Source organism: Vipera berus (genome assembly GCF_964194415.1).
Source record: "Vipera berus genome assembly, chromosome: 1".
Classification (NCBI taxonomy): Eukaryota; Metazoa; Chordata; class Lepidosauria; order Squamata; family Viperidae; genus Vipera; species Vipera berus.
The window spans coordinates 179,820,483-179,844,882 of record NC_138202.1 but is presented as its reverse complement, the minus strand read 5'-3'; the positions used below and the strand labels follow the sequence as shown (position 1 = coordinate 179,844,882).

The 24,400-nt window shown below is 39.5% G+C and overlaps 2 protein-coding genes across 4 annotated transcripts in view; one reads left to right on the top strand and one right to left on the bottom strand.

Moving 5' to 3' along the window:
• The window catches only part of LOC308659264 (uncharacterized protein), a 44,631-nt gene extending 31,647 nt beyond the window's left edge, over positions 1–12,984 (bottom strand). The window contains exons 1-2 of the mRNA XM_081312762.1: positions 12,845–12,984; positions 12,255–12,342 (exon numbers count right to left, since the gene is read on the bottom strand). The gene's annotated coding sequence lies outside the window, so the exon portion shown is untranslated. The remainder of the gene's footprint in view (positions 1–12,254; positions 12,343–12,844) is intronic.
• A 320-nt stretch (positions 12,985–13,304) lies between these two features.
• Positions 13,305–24,400, top strand: part of PLEKHM3 (pleckstrin homology domain containing M3) — a 71,718-nt gene continuing 60,622 nt past the window's right edge. For 2 of the 3 annotated variants that reach the window (XM_081313395.1, XM_081313397.1), the window contains exons 1-2: positions 13,305–13,445; positions 22,358–23,231. In XM_081313395.1, the coding sequence (XP_081169521.1) occupies positions 22,631–23,231 (601 nt within the window). In that variant the 5' untranslated portion in view covers positions 13,305–13,445; positions 22,358–22,630. Of the gene's footprint in view, positions 13,446–18,305; positions 18,393–18,684; positions 18,877–19,320; positions 19,365–22,357; positions 23,232–24,400 lie in introns of those variants that run through there. The other variant, XM_081313396.1, reaches the window with a different exon arrangement.

Sequence of the window (24,400 nt, the reverse complement as noted above, 5' to 3'; positions counted from 1 at the left end):
GGCATAAATCATTTAATCGTTTTTAACTTTTGTACTTTGTTTTTTAATGTTTATTGCCCTGTACACCGCCCTGAGTCCTTCGGGAGAAGGGCGGTATAAAAATTTAATAAATATTAATATTAATATTAATAAATATAAATATTAATATTGCATTCTAACCATTGTGCCACCATAGTATAGGTAGTCATCAATTTACAGCCACAATTGAGCCCAACACTTCATTGCTAAGGAAGACAGTTGTTAAGTGAGTTTTGCTTCATTTTATGGCATTAGCACAGTTGTTAATTGAATCACTGCAGTTGTTAGGTTAGTAACACGGTTGTTAAGTGAATCTGGCTTCCCCATTAACTTTGCTTGTCAGAAGATTGCAAAAGACGATTATATGACCCTGGAACACTGTCATAAATACATTCCAATTGCCAAGTGATCAAATTTTGATCACGTGACCATGAGGGTGCTGCAAGGGTTGTAAGTGTGAAAAACAATCATTAAGTCACTTTTTTCAGTGTCATTGTAACTTCAAACAGTCACTAAACAAATGGTTGTAATTAGTCAAGGACTATATGTAGTAAAGTCTAAAATACAAAAGAAAAAACTCATCAAACATATTTTTGCTTTCTTACACCTTCCCTCTTTTCCATAGTTATGACACTCTACTATATGTTCTGTTTACATCTAAATAAGACACAGACTGTTTGTAAATTTCTTGCTGAGTTTTGTAGGCCTTGTCTAATGAATTTGGCTATGAATGTTGCTTACTTAAAATATTTTTAAAACTGAATTTGGACACTAGAGCGCTTGTCATCTGGAAAAACCAAAACTTAAATTTTAATCATAACACCATTCTTCCTCCTTCACTTCAAAAACGGTTCTTGAGCCAACAATAATTAAAGCTGGATGCTGGGACATACAGCGTTAAAGGAGAAATGTGAATAACCAAACAATGCCAAACAATGTAACTGAAATAAAGAACATCAATAATTTGTCAACACTACCACATGTTGTGCAGTTAAACAAAAGTTGAGAAAGTACAGAGACAAAGCTGGTAAGTCCAAATAACTCTTTTAAAGCTTTATATCCTTTTCCTATTCAAAATTTAATTCATTCATCAATTCATAATAGCTTGCAAACAAATACACTGCTGATTAACTATGGCATTCTTTGGCTCTGTTACCTTTTGCTGGGTTTCAAGGAATAAAAGCAGCAGGATGAAAACTTAACACTTTGAATAAAATTTAATGAGCATTTGGCACAATTCTTTTGGATTGTATTATAGAACTTCATGGTGGGTAGGGAGGTATCCACTGGTTTATTTTTTAAAATATTACTTTTTTCCTGGCTGTTCTATAATCCACTAATGAAAGCGTAGCAAAGTACATACAGTACACAAGAGAAATATTTAGGAAACCAATTGTCTTTAAACAGTCAAAATCTTCAACCAAGTCAAACGGCCACTCCTAACACTTTGTGCTCTCTTAAACCATAGGAATTTGGTATGGTCTTCCAGTTTCAGTGCCCTTGTAAGGGTAAAATATTTGGTATTAATGTACGGCGTATAGCTCTGACAATTGTTTACAAATGTACACAACATGAGGAATAGACAGACATTCAGTTATATTGTGCCAGATATTAAAATCAAGATCTGTATCTAAACAGTGAAAGTTTTGATTCCACATTGGCCTGCTCCAATTTTTTTAAAAAAAGAAATGAAAAACTGCTGTTGAGTATTTTAATCTATCGGCAATCACTAGATGCATAGGAAACTATTTTGCTCTGTTAAAAAAACCTTAGCAACAAGCATGGAATGATTTGATTACTGAAAACAAATTGGGCCTTATGAAGAGATTGCCCCATTACTGGGACAGGACGCTTTGACAAACAACCAAAGAACTTGCTTGTTTGCTTGCAGATGTTTCATTTTATGACCAGATTAGGTAACATCTTCAGTGGTAGAAGGCAGTGGGTTTGCTTTCCATTTATATACAATAGCTTGCCTTGCCAGTGTTGGTGGCAGTGGGTGGCGGTGTGGTTTTTTCCTTGATAAAGATATTGTTTTCTGCTGGATTGTTTACCTCATGTTAATCCCTGCTTATTTGTCTGTCTCTTGGCTCCTGGAGAGGATGTGTAATGGTCTTTTTGTTTCCTTCTTAACTTTTTCATTTTCGATTGGTGTGTAAATGTGGTTTATATCTATGTCTACAGATGGCTGATTTGTCCAAATACTAAGTTTCCAGGAATTTCCTAGAATTTTTATATTTAGTTTGGTCTAGGATGCCCACAGTTTCCAAGTTGGGTTTGGAGGTCTGTTCATGTGTTGTCAGCAGTCTACTGACTGGTCATTGATGTTCATGAATGTGCTCTGCTAGTCTTCTGCCTTTGTTACAGTCCTCACACTGTATGTTGGAGATGACTCCTGTGTTTTTCTTCTTAGGTGACTGGGTTTTTTGGTTTATTTAAGATGTTTTGGAAAACTTTAGTTGGTTTGTGTTCTAGGTGCTTGTAATAGTCTGTTGTTTTCTGTTTTTGTGGTATGGCAGTGTTATGTTTTTCATAGCTTGCGTTGGCTTTGCTGTAGTAGCAGGTTGAATTTTCAGGTAATTTCGATAAAGTTATTGAAGGATGGATAGGCGTTTCCTTTTTCTGGTGTTCTAGGTTGCTTTACTGTATTTGTGCTCTTCTGAATAATGTTACTACAAAGCTCCTCTTACGGGAGGCGGTGTTATTATTTGGTAATGGAGTACTTGGTTAGTATGGGTGGTTTTTCACTAGATTTGTACCATTTCCTCTGCTCATGAGGATATCCAAGAAAGGTAGCATGTTATTTTCTTCTTTCCTTTTGAATTTTATTCCCTTGAAGGCATTTTGAGAACAGAAACAGACAATGTGAACCTTTACTCACTTCCCTCCCACAGCAAATCGGATCTCCCTGTACGTTTTTCTGCTGCATGCTGAAAGTACTTTTTTCGCCCCTGAATCATAGAAACATAGGGCTGGAAGGGACCTTGAATGTCTTCTAGTCTAACCTGCCCAATGCAGGAATCCTCATACCATTTTGGACAAATAGCTTTTCTTAGAAACTTCCAACGGTGGAGTATTCATAAGTTCAGGAGGCAGTCTATTCCATTTCTTAATAGCTCTCTCAGTCAGGAAATTCCTCCTTAATTCAATGACTCACTGTAAAGCTTCCGCACACTGATGCTTGTCTTACCCTCAGGTGCTAGGGAGAATGAACCCACACTGTCTTCCCTTTGACATTCCTGCATATATTGGAAGACTGCTATCATGTCTTCCCTTAGCCTTGTTTTCTTTAAGCTAACATACCAAGTTCCTTTAACTGCACTTTGTAGGATTTAGCCTCTTTGTTGCTCTTCTCTTCTTGCACTTGCACTCTTTCCAGTTCCTCAGCATCCTTTTTGCACTGTAGTGACAAAACAGGACAGAGAATTCCATTTCCATGTCTGTTGGTGGTAAAGTGCATTATTTCCTTACAAGCGAGTTCCAGAAGTTCACTGTCTTCTTTCAGAGAAGAATGTCACTTCAACTGATTCAGTACATAGCATTTAGTTCTAATGCCATTCAAATCTCCCTTCTACACTGATTGTTGTAATAGCATGGTCAGTGTAACTTCTCCCTTTATATGTCAAAGGTTGTTGGTATGAAGCCTGGCAGGAAGGTTTTGTTTCTGGAGCTTCTTAATTTTGCTTATGCTTATTCTTAAGAAAAATAAAATAAATTGTTTCACCCTACCAATCTTTTTAACTCAAGTGACTGAAAGAATAGTAAAATGAGGCAACTCCGTTATGAAAAAATAATTCACAAGGAGATGTAAGAAGCTAGGAAACAACAATAGTAGCATTAATGATATAGTTTTGTTTGGGTGTCAGCCTTTGGCTTACAAGGCAAGTTTAATAATTACTACGTTATTAGTGCAGGTTACACGATTAAAGGTGAGTCAAAAAGCCCTTAGAAATAAGGATTTCTTTCTTTTCTTTAAAAAGGTTTTAGTGTACCTGCATGGACATGCATTTTGATAGTTTAACTTTATGTATACAATAATTAAAGCGTGCACACACACGCATCTTTCTCTCTCTCTCTCTCTCTTCCTTTCTTGGGAGAGAGAGAAAGAGAGAAGAATGTATGTCCACGAAGATCCAATCACGAGAAGGAAAGAAATTTCTGAAAGGGCAAGGTAGGAGAATTGGGAACTGTCCAGTGAGTGAGCACAATAGATTCTAGTCCAAATTGAACACCTTGAAACAGCTACCAAAATATCTTGTTCTGGACAGGTGTTTTTTTTAAAGAAAGTCAAGTTTACTGGGGAAGAGCAGAAGGCTAGTACTAGTAGCACCAGAAAGCAACTGGGTCAAAGCCGAAAGGACGCTCAGCTGTGGATGTGTCTGGTGGTGAAAGGAAAGTCCGATGCTGTAAAGATTTTTTCTCCATAGGAACCTGGAATGTAAGATCCATGAATCAAGGAAAGCTGGACGTGGTCAAACAAGAGATGACAAGACTGAACATCAACATCTTAGGAATCAGCGAACTAAAATGGACAGGAATGGGTGAATTTAATTCAGATGACCATCAGGTATACTACTGCGGGCAAGAATCCCTCAGAAGAAATGGAGTAGCCTTCATAGTCTATAATGAGTAGGAAAAGCAATACTGGAATACAACCCCCAAAATGACAGAATGATCTCAGTGCGAATCCAAGGCAAAACATTCAATATCACATTAGTCCAAGTCTATGCTCCAACCACCGGTGCTGAAGAGGATGAAATTGACGGGTTCTATGAAGCCCTACAGCACCTTATGGAATTAACACCAAAATATGATCTCATCATCATGGGGATTGGAATGCTAAAGTAGGAAGCCAAAAGATAACCGGAACAACAGGCAAGTTTGGCCTTGGAGTACAAAATGAAGCAGGGCACAGGCTGACAGAATTTTGTCAAGAGAATACAATGGTCATAGCAAACACTCTTCTTCAACAACCCAAGAGACGGCTATACACATGGACATCAGAGACAGTCAACACAGAAATCAGATTGACTATGTGCTCTGCAGCCAAAGATGGAGAATCTTTAAAGTAAAGGTAAAGGTTCCCCCGCACATGCGTGCTAGTCGTTTCCGACTCTAGGGGCCGGTGCTCATCTCCGTTTCAAAGCCGAAGAGCCAGCGCTTGTCCGATGACGTCTCCGTAGTCATGTGGCTGGCATGACTAGACGCCAGAGGCGCACGGAACGCTGTTACCTTCCCACCGTAGTGGTCCCTATTTTTCTACTTGCATTTTTTACGTGCTTTCGAACTGCTAGGTTGGCAGAAGCTGGGACAAGTAACAGGCGCTCACTCTGTTACGCGGCACTCGGGATTTGACCCGCCAAACTGCCGACCATCTGATCGACAAGCTCAGCGTCCTAACCCACTGAGCCACCGCGTCCCTGGAGAATCTTTATACAGTCAGTAAAAACAAGACCAGGAGCTGACTGTGGCTCAGACCATGAGCTTCTCGTTGCAAAATTTAGGCTTAAACTGAAGAAAGTAGGGAAAAGCACTAGGCCACTCAGGTATGAACTAAATCTTATCCCTGATGAATATACAATAGAGGTGACAAATAGATTTAAGGAATTAGATCTGATAGACAGAGTGCCTGAAGAATTATGGATGGAGGTTCGCAACATTGTACAAGAGGTAGCAACCAAAACCATCTCAAAGAAAAAGAAATGCAAGAAATAGCTGAGGAAAGAATGGAAGTGAAAGGCAAGGCAGAAAGAGAAAGATACACCCAATTGAATGCAAAATTCCAGAGAATAGCTAGAAGAGATAAGAATGCCTTCTTACATGAACAATGCAAAGAAATAGAAGAAAACAATAGAATAGGGAGAACCAGAGATCTCTTCAAGAAAATTGAAGATATAAAGGGAATGTTTCATGCAAAGATGGGCATGATAAAGGACCAAAATGGCAGGGACCTAACAGAGACAGAAGAGATTAAGAGGTGGCAAAACTACAGTGAAGAACTATACAAGAATGAGCTTAACATCCCAGATAACCACAATTGGGTGGTCACTGACCCAGAGCCAGACATCCTAGAATGTGAAGTGAAGTGGGCCTTAAGAAATCTGAGCAGCAAAAAAGCTAGTGGAGGTGACAGTATTCCAGCTGAGCTATTCAAAATCTTAAAAGACGATGCAGTAAAAGTGCTACACTCAATTTGCCAGCAAATTTGGAAAACTCAACAGTGGCCACAGGATTGGAAAAAATCAATTTACATTCCAATTCCAAAGAAAGGCAGTGCCAAAGAATGTTCAAACTATCGCACCATTGCTTCTCATTTCACGTGCTAGTAAAGTTATGTTTAAAATCCTACAAGCTAGACTCCAGCAGTATGTGGATCGAGAACTACCAGAAGTACAGGCAGGATTTCAAAGAGGCAGAGGAACTAGAGATCAAATTGCCAACATACGCTGGATCATGGAGAAAGCTAGAGAGTTCCAGAAAAACATCTACTTCTGCTTCATTGACTATGCTAAAGCCTTTGATTGTGCGGATCACAACAAACTATGGCAAGTTCTTAAAGAGATAGGAGTACCAGACCATCTTATTTGTCTCCTGAGAAACCTATATGAGAAAGATAGGGCTAGAAGAATCAAAAGTTGGAATTAAGATTGCCGGGAGAAATATCAACAACCTAAGATATGCAGATGATACCACTCTAATGGCAGAAAGTGAAGAGGAACTAAAGAGCCTCTTGATGTGGGTGAAGAAGAAGATTGCAAAAATTGGGTTGAAACTTAACATTAAGAAAACCAAGATCATAGCATCCGGCCCTCTCAATTCCTGGCAAATAGATGGGGAAGAAATGGAGGGAGTGACAGATTTTATTTTCCTGGGCACCAAAATCACCGCAGATGGGGACTGCAGCCAAGAAATTAAAAGATGCTTGCTCCTGGGGAGGAAAGCAATGGGAAATCTAGACAGCATACTAAAAAGCAGAGACATCACCCTGTCAACAAAAGTGTGTATAGTCAAGGCTATGGTCTTCCCAGTTGCAATGTATGGCTGTGAAAGTTGGACCATAAGAAAGGCTGAGCGCCAAAGAATTGAGGTCTTTGAACTATGCTGCTGGAGAAGACTCCTGCAAGTCCCTTGGACTGCAAGGCGTTCAAAATGGCCAGTCCTAGAGGAGACCAACCCTGACTGCTCTTTAGAAGGCCAGATCCTGAAGTTGAAACTCAAATACTTTGGCCACCTAATGAGAAGAAAGGACTCACTGGAGAAGAGCCTAATGCTGGGAAAGATTGAGGGCAATAGAAGAAGGGGACGACAGAGAATGAGGTGGCTGGATGGAGTCACTGAAGCAGTAGGCATGAGCTCAAATGGACTCCAGAGGGTGGTAGAGGACAGGAAGGCCTGGAGGAACATTGTCCATGGGGTCGCGATGGGTCAGACACGACTTCACAACTAACAACAAAAAGAGCACAGAACAGAAGCAATTTAAGTCATAAGTGCAAATATGACCTCTAAAATAGATAACAAAGGACAGAATCAGAGGGGTCCTCTTTTGTGGACAAAATTACAACAAATCAGCCTTCTTATGTCATGTACAAGATATGACAGAATTACAATTACTTAAGTTTTCTCCTCTATAAGGTAAAGGTTCCCCCGCACATACGTGCTAGTCGTTTCCAACTCTAGGGGCCGGTGCTCATCTCCGTTTCAAAGCCGAAGAGCCAGCGCTTGTCCGATGACATCTGCGTGGTCATGTGGCCAGCATGACTACACGCTAAAGGCGCACAGAATGCTGTTACCTTCCCACCGTAGTGGTCCCTATTTTTCTACTTGCATTTTTACGTGCTTTCGAACTGCTAGGTTGGAAGAAGCTGGGACGAGTAACAGGCGCTCACTCTGTTATGCGGCACTCGGGATTTGACCCGCCAAACTGCCTATCTTCTGATTGACAAGCTCAGCAGCCTAACCCACTGAGCCACTGCGTCCTTTTTTTCTCCTCTATACAACTGTTAAATATCACAGTCCAGTTATCCTATGGCTGTGTTTGCATACTACACTGAAATGCTAACCCTGTTTTAGGCTGACATGTTAAGTGAAGCATAGGTAACTATTAGAAATCTATTTGAAATTAACAGAACAGACCAATTCAAACAAATTTGGGAAGAATTGCAACTTGAATTAATGCAGTTTTCAACTGTCAATTCTCCTCTAAATAACATTCAGTGCCTATAGTATCTGTTTCTCAGGCTTAAACCCCATATCTTCCTGCATTTGTAGACAAAGTATAACTTTTCAAAGCATCTACCAGGGAAAAATAGGAAAGGCAAGGTGACAATACTTTACTGTTGATGCTATCACTTGTGCAGCTTTATATTTGTTCAAAGTGCTACCCATTTTCATCAAGAAGCTATCCTCACTGATAATACTTGAGTGAACAGTCACTTAACTATAATGTTTATGTGACCAACAATTGTTCAGTCCATAACCTTTAAATGTACACAAAAAGAGCAATGCCATAACACAGGGCTGATTTGAGAAAACTAGCATTGTCTATTTTTTTTATCTTGGTTTGACCAAAGAAAGTTTTCTTTTGAGGTACCATTACAATATATTTTGGGATTAGGCAAATCAAATGAGAATTGCTGGGACTTCTCCCCTCCTGCCCACACACACACCTTTAGGAAAGATCTTTCACTGAAAACATTTAGACTTGCACAGGTCATTATGCAGTATGGTAACTCATGGCTTTGCTGTCAGATTTCATAAAGCCATTTCTTCAGACAAGAAGAGGAAAGAGTGGGGGAGTGAGGAAAGGGAAAAAAATGAGAGCCATTAGTGGACCCCCTCCTCCCAACTCTGTTAGTGAGCTTTATTAAACCACACAGACAAAGAACAGAGATGCCCTCATTAATGGAGAGCCTCCAATAATTACTCAGCTCTGTCGTTTCTTTGGAGGGCCTGAATGGCCTTTGAATAATGTTTCTCTTGCTGTGGTCACAAACAATGTCCTAGCAGACTGCTCTAAGCAGTGCCAATCCCATTAGCAGAAGAACAGCAGTCCTCTTTCTGTAGAGGTAGATCTTTGTGGTAGTTCTGCAGTGGGAATGAACTATGCCCACTGCCCGAGCGCTTCTCTGAAGCAAAGAAGCTATGCCAGGAAAGCCTTGTTGAAAAAAAACCCCAAACAATCTTCATTTTGAAAAGGACCTGAGCTAAGTGGCTTGGGAAAGATGTAGCCTGCTGGCATAAGGGCCCACAGATGGGAACAACTCATCCAAAAGAGAAATAAAACAGTTTATATGGAGTGTCAAAGAAAAGCTAAGGGGTTGAGGGCTGAATTCCAGAGGATGGTTTTCTTCTACTTTGAAGGGTTAGTTCTATATTGCTTGTTTTCCCAACTCCATGGAAGTAATTCAGAACAATTTCTAGGGAGACTAGAAGCGAAAGGTAAAACTAATGCCCAAAGAAATTTAATGTACAGAAAAAAATAACCAAATATTCCAGGCTATTTATCTGTCTTTCCTTCAAAAACCTATGTGCATTTTATCATCTGCATACTTTCTGCAGAATAAAATCACTCCGTTGAAATCAATTTCTAATAAAGCAGAAATCTGTCCTAAATTATATAACCAGTGCTTTTTCCCCCATGACCACTGTCTAGGTGCAAAAGATTGTATATAGAAGAGAGGAAAAGGAGCTGTCATAAAAGTCTTTGGTTCTGCTTATTTAAAGTGCTTCTATCAAGCTTATGTAGTTCTCCAAAGAACTAAGAGAAAAGGCTGTTAAATGGAGCTGTTAGGAGTGTTTTTTTTTAGTTCTTTGAGGTGATAACTACTAATAGAGCTAGAATTTGGAGGGCTGAATCTGGTTCATATAGTTATAGAGCTACCATCCCAACTGTAAACCAGTAAGATTAAGACTTATATTATTTACTTATTGAAAAATGTAACATTGTCTTGGGTGCTCCAATGTATTCTAAATTTGATTGCAAATGTTGGTTGACAGCAGAGTGAAAAGTGCTGAACTCTAGAGTAAACATTCCAAACATTATGTCTGTTAAAAAAAACACAGCAAGGAGGCGAGGGCAATATTTCTGTTGTGATTCTGAGGCATCGCAGAGCTCTCAGCCAGGCCCCTCCCATCTTGTTCCTCCTCAGACCCAGCTGTGTGAGCCTGACAGCTTGGACGAAGATGATTCACAGCTGGCTTTGTTCAAGGAGGGCCCAAAGCAGGAGGCAGATAAGGAGTGAACAAAGGAGGGCAATGAGGCAACTCGGGAGGAGGCAAAGAGAAGCCACGCCTTGAAACTGTGTTTAAAAGGGGAATGTGTGGGAGGTGCTGGTTACTGAAGGCAACCATTTGAACAGCTTCTGATTTAGTCATGGTTAGTATTTGTTTTGCTGTTTTGGATCTGTTTCATTTGTGTAAATACAGTTGGCTGGCTTACTTTCAGCCTTTTGACTATTGAAAAGGGGTTGTCCCTGACATTTCTGCAGGGCCGGTAGTAGGCTGGAACAGAACAATTTCTGCAATTTTTGTTGGGAGAAAAAAAATTCCTCCATTGGATTGTCTGTAAACCACTGAGAATATGTGGATGAAGTTGCATACCGCAGACAAACTAGGATATCTCTCCTGTTGAAAGTGCAGGTGGCAACCATGGTTAGGAGGGCCTTTGCTCAACTTTGTGTTGTGCACAGTTACACCCTTTCTTATAAAGGGAGGCTCTCCACTTGGTCACTCATGCCCCTGTCATCTCCCATTTGGACTATTGCAATGCACTCTACATTAAGCTATTCTTGAAAGGGACCCAGAATTTCAGCTGGTGTAGAGTGCGGCTATGTGAACTACACTGAGTGCCCAAAGAAGGCACTTCGGCTCCGCAAACTGCACTAAATGCCAGTTTGCTTCCAGGTCTAATTGAAAGTGTTGATTATGACCTATGAATCCCTACATGGCATGGGGCCAGGCTACCTACAGAATTGGCTTTGTCTACACATCAGCCTGCGTCACCCAAACAGGATGTTGCAGGGAAGATATGTTGCAGACCCGATCAGTCAAATAATTCTGGCTTGTGGAGTCTAGGAAGAGAGCCTTCTCTGCCATTGTTCCTGCCCTATGGAATATCTTTCCCTTGGAGGTGAGGCAGGCCCCAACTCTCCTGGCCTTCCAAGAAGGGGTTAAAAAGAAGGGCTCTGCAGCCTTGCATGGGAGCCTAAAGGAGCATGCAATCATGGGATTGCCTGGTGCCATGAGAACCTTCCCTATGTCTTTGACAACTAATTTTAACACAGTTAAATTTTCAAGGCAAGAAAATGTTCAAGGAGGTAATTTTAACACAGTTAAAATTTAACATTTTCTTGCCTTGAAAATTGTTATAATTTTAATTTTAATTCTAACATTTTAACTTTACATTTCAATTTTATATAGTTTCATTATTGATGCTATATGGTACACTGCCCAAAGTCTCTCTTTGAAGTTGGGCAATTTATAGATAGATGATAGATAGATAGATAGATAGATAGATAGATAGATAGATAGATAGATGATAGATAGATAGATAGATAGATAGATGATAGATAGATAGATAGATAGATAGAGACAGATAGATAGATATAGAGATAGAGATATATATAGATATATATTATTAAGCTTTATTATATTAAGCTTTTATTATTAAGCTCTAATAATCTATTATATATTATAGTAGATTGTGGCTTTGTATATTGTATGAATCCAGCAACTATGGTTTATAAAATTGTAATTAGGCAAAATATGCAAAATGTGAAACCAGTTTTAGACAATCTGTGTTTTACATCTTCCAGACAACAGAACTTCTGACAGAGAAAAATCAGCTTCAGCTTTGGAATCTGGTAATGCAGATGAAAAAAACTAAGGAAACTAAAGCTCCCCTGACAAGATCCCAAGGGTAGAAGACTGTGGCTTAATTGGTCAGAGACAGAGAAATCATTAACATTTTAAAACTGTTTCAAATAAGTATTTATAAAAACTGCAGTTGGCAATCAGCAACTGAAGAGGACAACCCTTTCCCTCACTCACCCCTCTGTACCACAATTAACATAACAGCTGCATGAAAGGCACAAAATCATCAGTTGAACCCTATTATGGAAGAAAGTGATGAAAGCTTTATTTGTTGAAGTGATTCTTATATATGTTTTGAACTGTCAAAGTGTGGAACTGTGGCACTAGGGAAGGAAAACAGAAAGAAAAAGAACCAGAACTCCTACCTTAGGGTGTGCAGGTGTAAGTCTTACATAAACATCCGTGCTCTGAATGAAAATGGCACTTCTGGTATTAGGATTTCTTCTCTCCCAACTGCAAGAGAAATTTCCTCTTACTGGTATGGCTCCAAAACAACTCTCTTGTCAAGAAAGCATGCACCTGTATAGAACTTCAAATTCTGTTTTCCCGAAGATTTGTATGGCATTTATTACACCTAGACAATAATTGTGCCCTTTAGCTAAGGCCACACCTTTCGGTCAGGCAAAGGAGAATTGCCATTCGCTATGAACATCCCTGCTCTGCTCTCCCAAATGTTCAGAGATAGTAGCGCTACCCCGTATTTCTCTTCTATTACACTAGTGGTTATGTTCATAATAATAATAATAATAATAATAATAATAATAATAATAATAATAATAATAATAATAATAATAATAATAATAACAACAATAATAATAATAATAATAATAATGAGTTGGAAGGGACCTTGGAGGTCATCTAGTCCAACCCCCTGCTAAGGCAGGAAACCCTATGCCATTTCAGACAAATGGCTGTCCAGTCTCTTCTTAAAAACTTCCAGTGTTGGAGCATTCACCACTTCTGGAGGCAGGTTGTTCCACTCGTTAATTGTTCTGTCAGGAAATTTCTCCTTAGTTCTAGGTTGCTTCTCTCCTTGACTAGTTTCCATCCATTGCTTCTTGTCCTGCTCTCATGTCTACATGTTACTGTCGTTATAGGATCTCCATTGCCGCACAACTCCGGACCCTACCGTCAAACAGCAGGGACCAGTTTTCACTCTATTTGCTCTCCCTTAAGGGTCCTGCAAATTTTTGCAACCCTCCTTTTCATTGCCAGGTCTGAAAATACGAGAGATATACGCAGCGTTCGCGGCGAAAACTCCGTCAAGCTGATGATACCCATCAATCACAGGGAGCTGCGTGGTAGGTTGTTCCTCCCTGCGCCGCTTCCGCAGGGAAAGTGGGCGGGCGCCTCCGGAACCTTCTTTCCTGGCTTCCGTTTCCCTCGCTACCGCGGGGAGCCCTTTAAGGGGAGCACAGGGAGCGAGCGTAAACAAGCAAGCGAAAGAGCGCTGAATAATGCGTCGGCGCCTCTTCCCTGTCATTGAGCCAAGGCGAGAAATAAGACCCGGGGAGGAAATATGCCAGATTTTGCAGCCCGGACCTTTTAGGAGCCAGGTAAAGGTTCCTCTGTTCATAAGTTCCTGCCTTGTGCCTAAGTGTATATGCTCTGGAAATAGATGTATGTCTGAGAATGTGAACATAAAAACCTTTGGGGTGTCCGAAGGATCCAACGTTGTGTCTCATTATCGGTATTATATGGAGTGGTGGGATTCACATATGTGAACAACCGGTTCTCTCAGTTTAACAAAAGAATCAAGGCAATAACGTGAGAAGCACAAAGCTAATATTTGCTTTAATGTTGAAATACGTGTAGTGAATAATTTGCATAAACTCGATGTTAAGTTCCTTATACTAGCTGGTTTTGTTGCTTTTATGTTTTCTTTCACAATTTTCAGCCAATACTTCCTCCAAATAGCCCAAGGTATGGACAAGGTTTTAATACATGTCTCTGTCCCTTATAAAATAGACGAACCCTGGAAGTACTGATTAGGTCAGAAGCATCCAATAGGGTCTTGGTTAGAATGCCAAAATTTGAACCCAGATCTTTATACTTTACAGACCAGTTCCATATTTAGCAGTACTGTTTAAAGTAATCATGAGTATTAACTCTTTCTTTGGGCTGGGGCAGAGAAATTTAGATAGCAAAATTGTATAATATTTTTATAAACTTGTAACTATTACAATATTTCCTTGTAAATATATATTTATGTAAGACCTGGTCTGAAATCTGTTGTCCTGTTCAATAGGAGGAAGTGAAGGAAGTGCAATATTCCAGGTAAATAAAAGCGAGAACACAAATATCCTAACTGTTTCCTGATCTGCATGTAGCCCACTCTGTCAAAAAAGAGTTATTACAGTTTTGCCTGTCTAGCTTTAAAGTTGATTTGAAAATTATCTTTCTATATGACTGTGTGCATGATTGTAAAATCTGAAATAATTATTAGTTGAATCTATATTACTTTGAATTATCTGGAGATCAGGATTAAACAGCATGAAACACAATGGCAGAATTCACACATGCTGTTCAGCCATTTTGTTAAGTTTGGGATAGCAAGTTGTACGAACTCCAACATTGTACTTTGTGTGGTTTGTAACTTGGCATTATTTATAAACAGTTGTTGTAATTTATTCAATAAAACTAGATTAAATAAGATCTAATTTAACAAGTGAAATCAGCTAGTGAGAGTTAATTGTATTTAAAATATACAGAGGCATGTCTTCATCTGCCCAAAGAAAGTATTTCAGCAACTTTTATAATTACTTGTTCTGTTAGTTCTGTATCTTTCACTTTACAGCTATTGTCCTTTCTTCATGTTTCAGCTACTGGAATCAGCTGAGACATAGCTCAGGGCTTTTCGACCAGGGGTATGGGTACCACCTGTGGTACATTGGCACCTAGCAGGTGGTACGCGACCATCCTAGAAAAGTGGTAGCGTGGGAGGGGAATGAGCTGAACTGGTGGCAGCACCACACAAGCCTGAGCGAAAGATGGCTGGAGCTGCAGGGCTGTCAGGGCTCAGCGAAAGTGCCAGGATCAGTGCTTCTTTGGGGCTGTCAAGGCTCAGTGGAAGTGCCAGGATCAGTGCCAGGCTCCAGCTGGAGCTCAGCGCTGATCCTGGCACTTCTGAACCCAGAAAAAGTGCCGATCAGCTGGAATGTTGCAGCATCTCCAGGGTCTTGTGATTTACATTCAGATGCTTGGCAACTGATTCATATTTATGACGGTCACAGTGTCCCAGGGTCATGTGAAGTGACTAAAACCTGCTGCAACCACCCAGCACACGGAGGGAATAAAAACCAAACACCCCCCCCACCCCACCCCCACTGCCAATCCTCAACATAAATGCTCACAACAATGAAAACCTCAGACAAGGAAGAGCAGCGCCAGGCAGGCAGGTGTCTTGCTCAGCTGTGGCTTGGGGGGCACTTTTTTCAGTGCCATTGTAAGTTCGAACAGTCACTAAGTGAACTGCTGTAAGTCGAGGACTACCTGTACTTCATCACTTTTTTCCTTTTTTTTTTTGGTCATCAGGTTTTTGACACCTTGCTAGGCGACTGGTGGTACTCAGATGTTGCCATATTCTAAAAGTGGTACAATGGGTGAAAAGGTTGAAAAGCCCTGACATAGCACACAGCTGTCTCATCCTTCCTCTGGCTTAATGACTTCATCTCTGGGAGCATCTGTTACCATTATTATATAACTTGGTTTTATTTCTGTTGAGTGTAAGTAATGCTTCAGATTTTCTTCCATGAAAGAAAATCATGTGCACAGATATAAGAGTATTCTACTGTTTTTTAGATTAGTGTTGATATATTTCTAGTTTTTAACTCTGTTTCTGTAAGCTACCCTAAACATTTAGGAAAGTGGGCCAAGTACTGTACACATATTCACGATATTAAATAATGTTTTATTTGTGTATGTTCTCTTAGTTTATGATATGAACACTGTAGAGACCATGCCTGCTCCTAGCCCGTGTTATTTTCTGGCATTCTAAAAAAAAGAGAATAATTGAAGTCTACGTCATCTGCCGTGCCTGTAGCACTGAAGGGCATCCCTTCTTCCCACCCACTCTTATCTTCATTTTGGAACATTGGCAATCTCACACAAAATAGATAATTATTTTTTTAAAAAGGAACAAAGAATATGGATATATATTTGACTTTAATAACAAGCAAACATTGAGTAAGCAAAGGAAGTAAAAAGATGGAATTGTTCAGATTGTAGGGTGCATAAAGCTTTGGGTAAACCACAAGATAATGCTGATCTACTCTTAAGAGGCAACTCTGCTCTTAAGTTCAGAGTTCCATAAAACACTTATATGGGGAATATGAATGCTACAAGCGATTAGATTTTAAACACAGAATTTTTAAAAAGTTGCACAAATGTCTAGTTAAAATTTTTAAATCACTTCAGATCTAAATAAATTCTCTCTGTCTCAATTCTTCCTGGACTCCTCCTTATAGTTCCCTGAAGATTGCAATTAGTTATTTCTAAAGCTGTTGGAGAGGGAACAGAAATCCTATGTCTTTTTTCAAAGTCTAAAAAGATAAAAAAATTCCCCTGTAACAGAAAGGGGGCAGTTCAAAGGAGGCTATCTCCCTATGTGTGTGATCACAAGCCATGCCTCAGTCATCTTGATAACATATTAAAACTAAAATTGCTAAGCTTGTAAGCCGCCCTGAGTCTTCGGAGAAGGGTGGGATATAAATGGAATTTTAAAAAAAAATATGCATTTGCCTGACAATGAACGCAGGGTGGCCTTGCCTGCCCTTTTATAATAGTGCAGACTCCTGCTTAGAGTATGTGTCAAAATCCTCTTCCTAGAGTATGTGTCAAAATCGTCTTCATGCTCTGTGAAATTATTAAATTCCTCTTCAAAAACCAAATTATTTCCTTCTAACTTAATCACAATATGAGTGATTCATACAGACTTTTTGGCAAAATAAGCTTAGTTCCTCAGAGGAGCAATATTGCAGATCCATAGAAAAGCTTCTTGACTGGGCTGCTGCCATGAAGTTCTTTGTTCCCAGACTACTTGTGCTTCTCATTGGCCTCCTGATGCCAACATTGAGTTCAGCTTTTTTTCCTTTGGAATTGCCTTTTTCTGTTTCTATGCTTTTTCCATATTTCCTGTAGCAGCAAGTAAATGCTCAGCTCCATTCAGTCACCCCAACTCTACCCCAAATTAAGGCATTACAGGGTTGTAAAAGAGGGCTTTTTGTAGATCTGTCCCTAATAACTCATTTGCGCTGTTGACCCTTTTTATTTAAATCTACCATCAAACCAGCTCTCACCTGATTAATGGCCAAACTTCCATAAATTAACTGGTTCTTAGCATAGATATTTCATTGATCGCTTAGTAGGCTTGTTTTCTGGGACATCTTCCCATGGATTAGAAATATATTTTTAATGTCATGAATTTCCTTACAAGAGGAGTGACAGTTCCCACATTTAATAAATTTTGCCTTCACCCTAATTTTCATTGGTTTGACTTTGTTTCTATTGCAGTACTTTTTTCAAATTATATTAAATATAATCCCTAATGATGCACTAAACATCTAAGATTGTCAAAGGGCAACATTGCACTTATGCATGCAGATTCATAAGAATCTATTCGTAGAAACTTATACTCTGTTGAATGCAGCAGGTACGGAGCCCATAGTGGACATTGAAATGGAAGCAAATGGACTTCATGAAACCCTTATTTCATATACAGTAGTAATGGTGCAGCCCCAGAAATTTGGCATTGGATTGGTACTTTGTATACTAGCATTGCAGCAGATTGAAAACATTGTACAACATCAATAGCAATGTGATTGCCTAGCCTTGATCCTGACCAGTTGGAGGAATACACAAATCGTGGCTTGCTGTTATTCGTGTTTTAGTCAGTTCCCTTGCTTTTAATAGGCTGTCTGGATCAATCTATTTGATAAACTAAATTGTTCCAAAAAGATCACTACAGCACAGTTTCCTTAGTGAGTTGATATCTTGCCTGGCATACCCACCTGTATGTTAAATTGCTACTACTTTATATAATTCTATGTCATTGGATTAGTTGCATACTGGAAATTAGTGGGAAACAAGCAGGAAGTTGTGAAGGCTGTTAATCACATGGAGTTCCTGCCAACAAGATTTGTTGCTTTGCTAAATAAAGATACAGTGGATCATGGGAAGATGTGGTATTGATATTGAGAACAGCTTGACCAAGAACTTCTGTTAGAAATGCTTAAATGCTGCTACATTATTATTTCTTTGTAAGAGAAATTCATGTGAAAAATGATGAAAGACATACAGCACATCAATTCTTTTTGCTTGGATGGTTCTTCATTAGTTTAAATAAGATCAGGTTTCTTTGCAAGATTAATGTCTGGGCTGCCATGTTTATTGGTTGGATCTATTTTAGATAAATGCCAGAACTCTAGCTTTGGTTGCTGGGATTGGAGTTTGGAAAGTGTGTCTTACCAGTTTCATCTGTGAGCCAGCAGTGATTGACAAAAATAGTAAGTCATAAGAAATTGAAAATTGGTGGCGAGGGGGGAGGGACTGGACAGTTAACTGAGCAGAAACTGGAACCTGTGACGAATAAAAATAAATAGTTGGATTGGATGTTTGTTTTTAAGCATTGGAAGTCTTGATTCTCAGTTTTCTCTCCTAAGAAAATGGAACAAAATAAATAGGTTATATTCAACTTTTCAGTTCAGAGAAATGTAAACCTATCCTTACCAGATACATAGAAAATGGATTTCTTTTTGTGTTATAAGAGAGCAGGTATTATTATTATTATTCTTACAGGGAAATAAAACCAGCAGCATTGCATTTGGAACATCACGATATAGAATAGATAATCTGTTGTCCTGCAGAGAAAATGGCTAGTCTTCCATTAACCAAGACTGCACAAAAGAATACAGATTTGTATCAAGGAAACAAAAGAGTCCCTCTCATTTCCACTGTTGTGATGAAAAACATTTTGTTAGCAGAACATAAGTAAGCATTTCTGTATTTTAATTTATACTTTTCTGGGGAGAAAACACAAAGGGAACATTACCCTTTATTGTATGATAGTTGGTTAGTGGAAATAATTTTGCTAGTGTGTAATGATTATGAATCATATCTTCTCATCTCAGCCTTACAGATGGCAACTGAACTATGTGTTTTAACTGATAGCTTTCAATCAGCGTTAATGGTTTAACATAAAAGTAACAGAATTTTGTAATGAGATAATATCAGCCCAATACAGAAGATACCACTAAGTCTGAAATTCTACAAATTATCCTTGGAATAAGTTATTATAAATTCAGTGGATCTAATTCTGTGATATGTATGAGAAACAACTGTAAGGATACCAGCCAGTTGATCATTTCAATACATTTTTGGAATATATTAAAATATGCAGTATTTAACTTGATAAATTGCTTGTTTAAATTATAGTGAAAAAGATATGCATCCAACCAAAATGATGAAAAAGAAATATGGTACACTTATACTTTATTTCAAAATCTCACTCGTTTCCTAAGAAGACACTGAATAGCAGAAATGAGAAGTGCACATTGTGTACACATTAGATAACACTACTATACAAATAAAACACATAGAAATCAGTATGGGGACATGTAAAATGTTAATAAATAAGTAACTAGTAAAGGACTAGCAAAAGGAGTATACAGTGTGGTAATTGTTTTGGAAATAATAAGAAATTTAAGGGGGGGGGAATCTAAAAATTAAATATGGGAAAAATATTGTTCTGTTTTCATATAGGAGAGGCCTAGGCATTCTTTAAGATCCCTGAAGTATTATTTTAGGGACCAAAAAGCGTAGTGGTGGAAACATCGTCTTATCAGTTCTCCTTCTTTATATAGAATTTTTAACTTAATATTTCCCTTTAGTGATAACTTAGTTATATATAATAACTTAGTTATAAATTATATTATTATTATGCATAAGTTTAACATTGGGGACAAGTTACTTCCCCCTGTTGATAGGGCCCGCAACCTGGGTGTCCTCCTAGACTCGCAGCTCTCCCTGGAAGACCACATAGGAGCTGTGACCAAGGGGGCCTTCTCCCGGGTTCGACTAGTTCGCCAACTACGGCCTTATCTGGACCTGGATTCCTTACGTACAGTCACCCATGCCCTTGTGACCTCTCGCCTAGACTATTGTAACGCTCTCTACATGGGGCTGCCCTTGAGATCCACTCGGAAGCTTCAACTGGTGCAAAGTGCGGCGGCACGGACACTCTTGGGAGCCTCCCGATACTCCCATATCACACCTCTCCTCCATGCGCTGCACTGGCTTCCGGTTGCCTTCCGTGTGAAGTTCAAGGTGCTAACAATGACATACAAAGCCCTACATGGCATGGGTCCGGACTACCTACGGGAGCACCTTCTGCCAATGTCAGCACCCCACCGTCCTGTGCGCTCCCACAGAGAGGGCCTCCTCAGGGTGCCACCGCTCAAGGAATGTCGGCTGGTGGCCCCCAGGGGGAGGGCATTCTCAGTGGGTGCGCCAGCCCTCTGGAACAGCTTACCAACCGAAATCCGGATGGCCCCTGACCTCCGTACCTTCCGTCGCGACTTAAAAACTTTCCTGTTTCAGCAGTCCGGCCTGGCATGATAGCGTTAATTGGGGTCCCAGTTTGTTTTCATTAGTGTTTCTTATTATTTTTATTGTTCAATCTGTATACATTCCTTCCTCTGTACACCGCCCCGAGTCCCTCGGGAGAAGGGCGGTTTATAAAAACTAATAAATAAATAAAATAATAAATAAATAAATAAGTGACTAAATATGCACTAACATTCTTCCAACTGCTGTGCTAACAGGATGCTGTGTTTTACAATCTGGTACATTCCTGCATAATTTATTTTCTAGTAACTGTACAAATAATTCAAACATTTTCAGGCAGATATAGGTAATCCCCGAGTTATGTCAGTTCACTTAGCGGCCATTTGAAGTTATGTGATAAATGCTCCCTAGTGTTTACAAACAAGTCCCAAAATTAACTAATGTTGCAGCACCATGGCAGTTGTTCGCCCTTACAATGGACCGCAGAGGCTCTGCAATATTCATACTATTCCCCCCCCCAGCTCCCCACAACTGTTTCCCCCTCCCATCCTCCCGCGCCAGACTCACTTACCTCTCTGCCATGGTTTCTTTGCCTTTGAGGGAAGGGAGAGTCAGCTTGTAAATGCTTTTCATGCTGAGAGTGAAAGGTTCTGAGGGCCGCAATCTTGCGCAACTTCAGGCACCAATTCTGATGTGTGCCTGAAGTCCCGTGAGATCACGGTCCCCAGAACATTTCACTCCTGGCACGAAAAGCATTTGCAAGCCGATTGTGTCACTCCCAATGTCTGGCCAGATTGCAAATGCTTTTTGCATCACAGGTGAAAGGTTCTTGGTGCTGTGATCTTGTGGGACTTCAGGCCTCAAGATCACAGTGCCCAGAAGCTTCCAGTCTCCGGGCAAAATGTTTGCAAGCTGACAGGAGGCATTGGTTCAGCAAAATCGCTGCCTCAAAGCATCCGGCCAGTTTGCAAACACTTTGGTCACCAAGACTGAAAGCTTCTGGGTGCCATGATCTTGCAGCCTGAAGTCCCGTGAGAACACAGCACCCAGAACCTTTCACTCGCAGTGCAAAAAGCATTTGCAAGCTGGCCAGATGCTTTGAGGCAGTGATTTTGCTGACCCAACTCCTCCTGTCAGCTTGCAAACAGTTTGCGTAGAGACTGGAGGCTTCTGGGCGCCATGATCTTGTGTGGCAGAGAGGCTGCGGAGGAGACAGTGAACAAAATCAAGGGTCATGTGTGTTACCCCTCCTGACTTCCCAGATGCACTTTTGAAATACGGGACTTAGATAGTTACTCTTCCATATTTTAAATATAAACTTACAATGTACAATATAAGATAGCATGCAATAAGCACAATTAGCATTAAATTAATATTTAAATTCTATTGATATAATTAAACTCAACAAACAGTAATTATCTTATGTAGGTATGGATGTAGAAGAACTCTGTTCAGAAAGCCAATCATCAGGAATAACATTTATTTAAAAATTTCTGTGTAGTGCCTAAAAAGGGTTGAAAACACCAGAGAGGTGTTGTCTATATATTGCATTTTTGTAATCACCTTGAGTCACATGAAAACAATTTACAAATTTTTGTGTGTATAAATACATGGAAGTGTCACCATAGTCACCACCCTCTATCCAGTTGCTAGCCAAGTAACTCTCAAAGATGCAATCCTCAGAGGGCCTCAGGTAAAGATTTTAGTGTGCTAAACCTATGGGAGAATCTTCTAGGGTTGTTCAAGATGGCTGAGTAGAGCCTGAGATAAGTGGGCCAAAAGGAGATTTCAGTAATTACACTTAAGTTATGCCCTTAACTTTCTACTGTTTATAGGTGTTTTCTGGTAGTACATGAGAATCTATTGTAGCTAATGTTACTTCAGAATATTTTATCATGTTTTACAGGAAAATCCAGTTTCTGTAAAGAATTCTTGCTGAACCACCAGTACTTCTTCATTCAGGAAGAAAAAGCTGACAGCAACTATTATACATGACAACATTTACAAATGAAAGTTGTTTCAAGCTCCTGAAGTGAAATGCCCATGGCAATGAAAACTATATTGATTCTGTCCCCAGCAGGATAGAGAAATACCTGCAAGAATCTTTCCAGAGATACCTCTTTGTCTTTTGTTTTATTAAAATACTCCCAAAGATATAGGTCTCTTGACCACAAACAAAATGGAGGCCTTAGAAGTTGATGACATCAGTCCAGCCTTGGAAGTGACCGAAGACTTCTTCAGTACCTTTGATGCTAAGCTGGAAAATGTACAGCCACTGGAAGTTTATGGCATTCAGGAGATTCCTGAACTGGTTGGATGTGACGCATTTAATAAAATCACAGCCTGTGGAGATTTAAGGAACATTACTTCTTTAGGGAAGAATAACCTTGTTTGGGCACACTGCAAAAATGGAGTTTCAGAAACCAAAGTAGAGGCTGCATTTCCTGCCAAAGAACAGTTTAGAGTGCAAAGGGGAATGGTGCCTGACAATCTCTCCTGGGTTGAACAGGGAGACACTTCAGCTCTTAATATCTTTAACATCTGCCAGAAGAGGAAGAATCGCCCCCGTTCTGTGAATGATGTTATAGTCCAAAATGAGGAAACTTCCTCTTTCAAGCCAGGCCATAACCGGTCACATTCTGATATTAGTCACATAAATTGGGGCATCATCTTTAATAATGCCTCTCCGCAACAGCTGTCTAATCAGGCGAGCCAGTGCTCTAAACATTCATTTACACCAACTGGATTCAAAATGGGAAAAGATACTCAAGGGAATACTGGTAAGTGTTAATATTTGTCTCCAACTCTCCAGCTCCCAGAATTCTCCAGCCAGCATGGGGAATTCTACAAGCATGGCTGGTTGGGGAAATCAGGAAGTTGAAGTCCACAGATCCCAATTCTGGGAGTTAAAAGTCCACAAGTCTTAAAAGTTGCCACGGTTGGGCACTCCTTGTTGAGGAGTTTGCAGCACCGATTTCTGGATTCAGTTTCCAGTTCCACTCTACTTCACTGTGTATTCTTTAAATGAAAGAAGCAAGGGATATGAATAAACGTTGAAGAATATGCTGAGAAAGGAAGAGTCCTTGTCAGAATCTTACATTATAAATTATAGTAGGTAAGGATAATTGTGCAAAGCTTTCATACTCAATCCAATAAAACTGCAGATTCTGTAGAGAATCTTAGTGAATGTATATATTTTGTGACATGAAAATTATTTTCATTGATTGATTTTATTTATTAAATTTATATGCTGCCCATCTCACTCTGCAAAGCGTCTAAAAGCAAAATGGAAATATTTGGATTGTTTTTTGTTTTTTGTTATTTTCATTCTCAATTTCTTCCAAGTGGCCAAATAGTTAACATTCTGGGAAGATCAGTTTGCTTTGTGCTTCCTTCCAAACTTTCTGTCTTGTTGCTGTTTGGAAATTCTTGCTATTATAGCAAATTCCTGGTAGTAAAAACTCAGCAGTATTAAACCAAGAGAGTAATGAGTCAAGAAACCTCTCAGATGGTTCACTAATATATTAAGAAAAAAATGCTGCCAATGCATGCTCATTCTAGATGTGATGTTTGATGTCTATGTCCTAATTTCTCCTATATGACACATAATTTCCTTTAAATTATAGACGGGAGGGTCCTTTATTTAAAGGTCTTCTCAATTGTTTATTTGCCTAACACCCAAGTTAGCCAATATCTTTGGCTACTTACGGATATGTTCAAGGATTCTGGAGAAATAAATGCCTTTGATTTATTTAATTAAATGCCATTTGGTCCTAAAACCTAAGTAAAACCTCCGTGTTTAGAGACGTTGTACCTCTAAATATGTGATGCTCAGGTGGGTAAAGAATGAGGAAGTATTACTGCTTTCTTGCTTCTTCATTTTGGAAAGAACTGTACATAGTTTGCTAAATTAGATGGACCTTTGGAGTGATTTAATAAAGTAATTCCA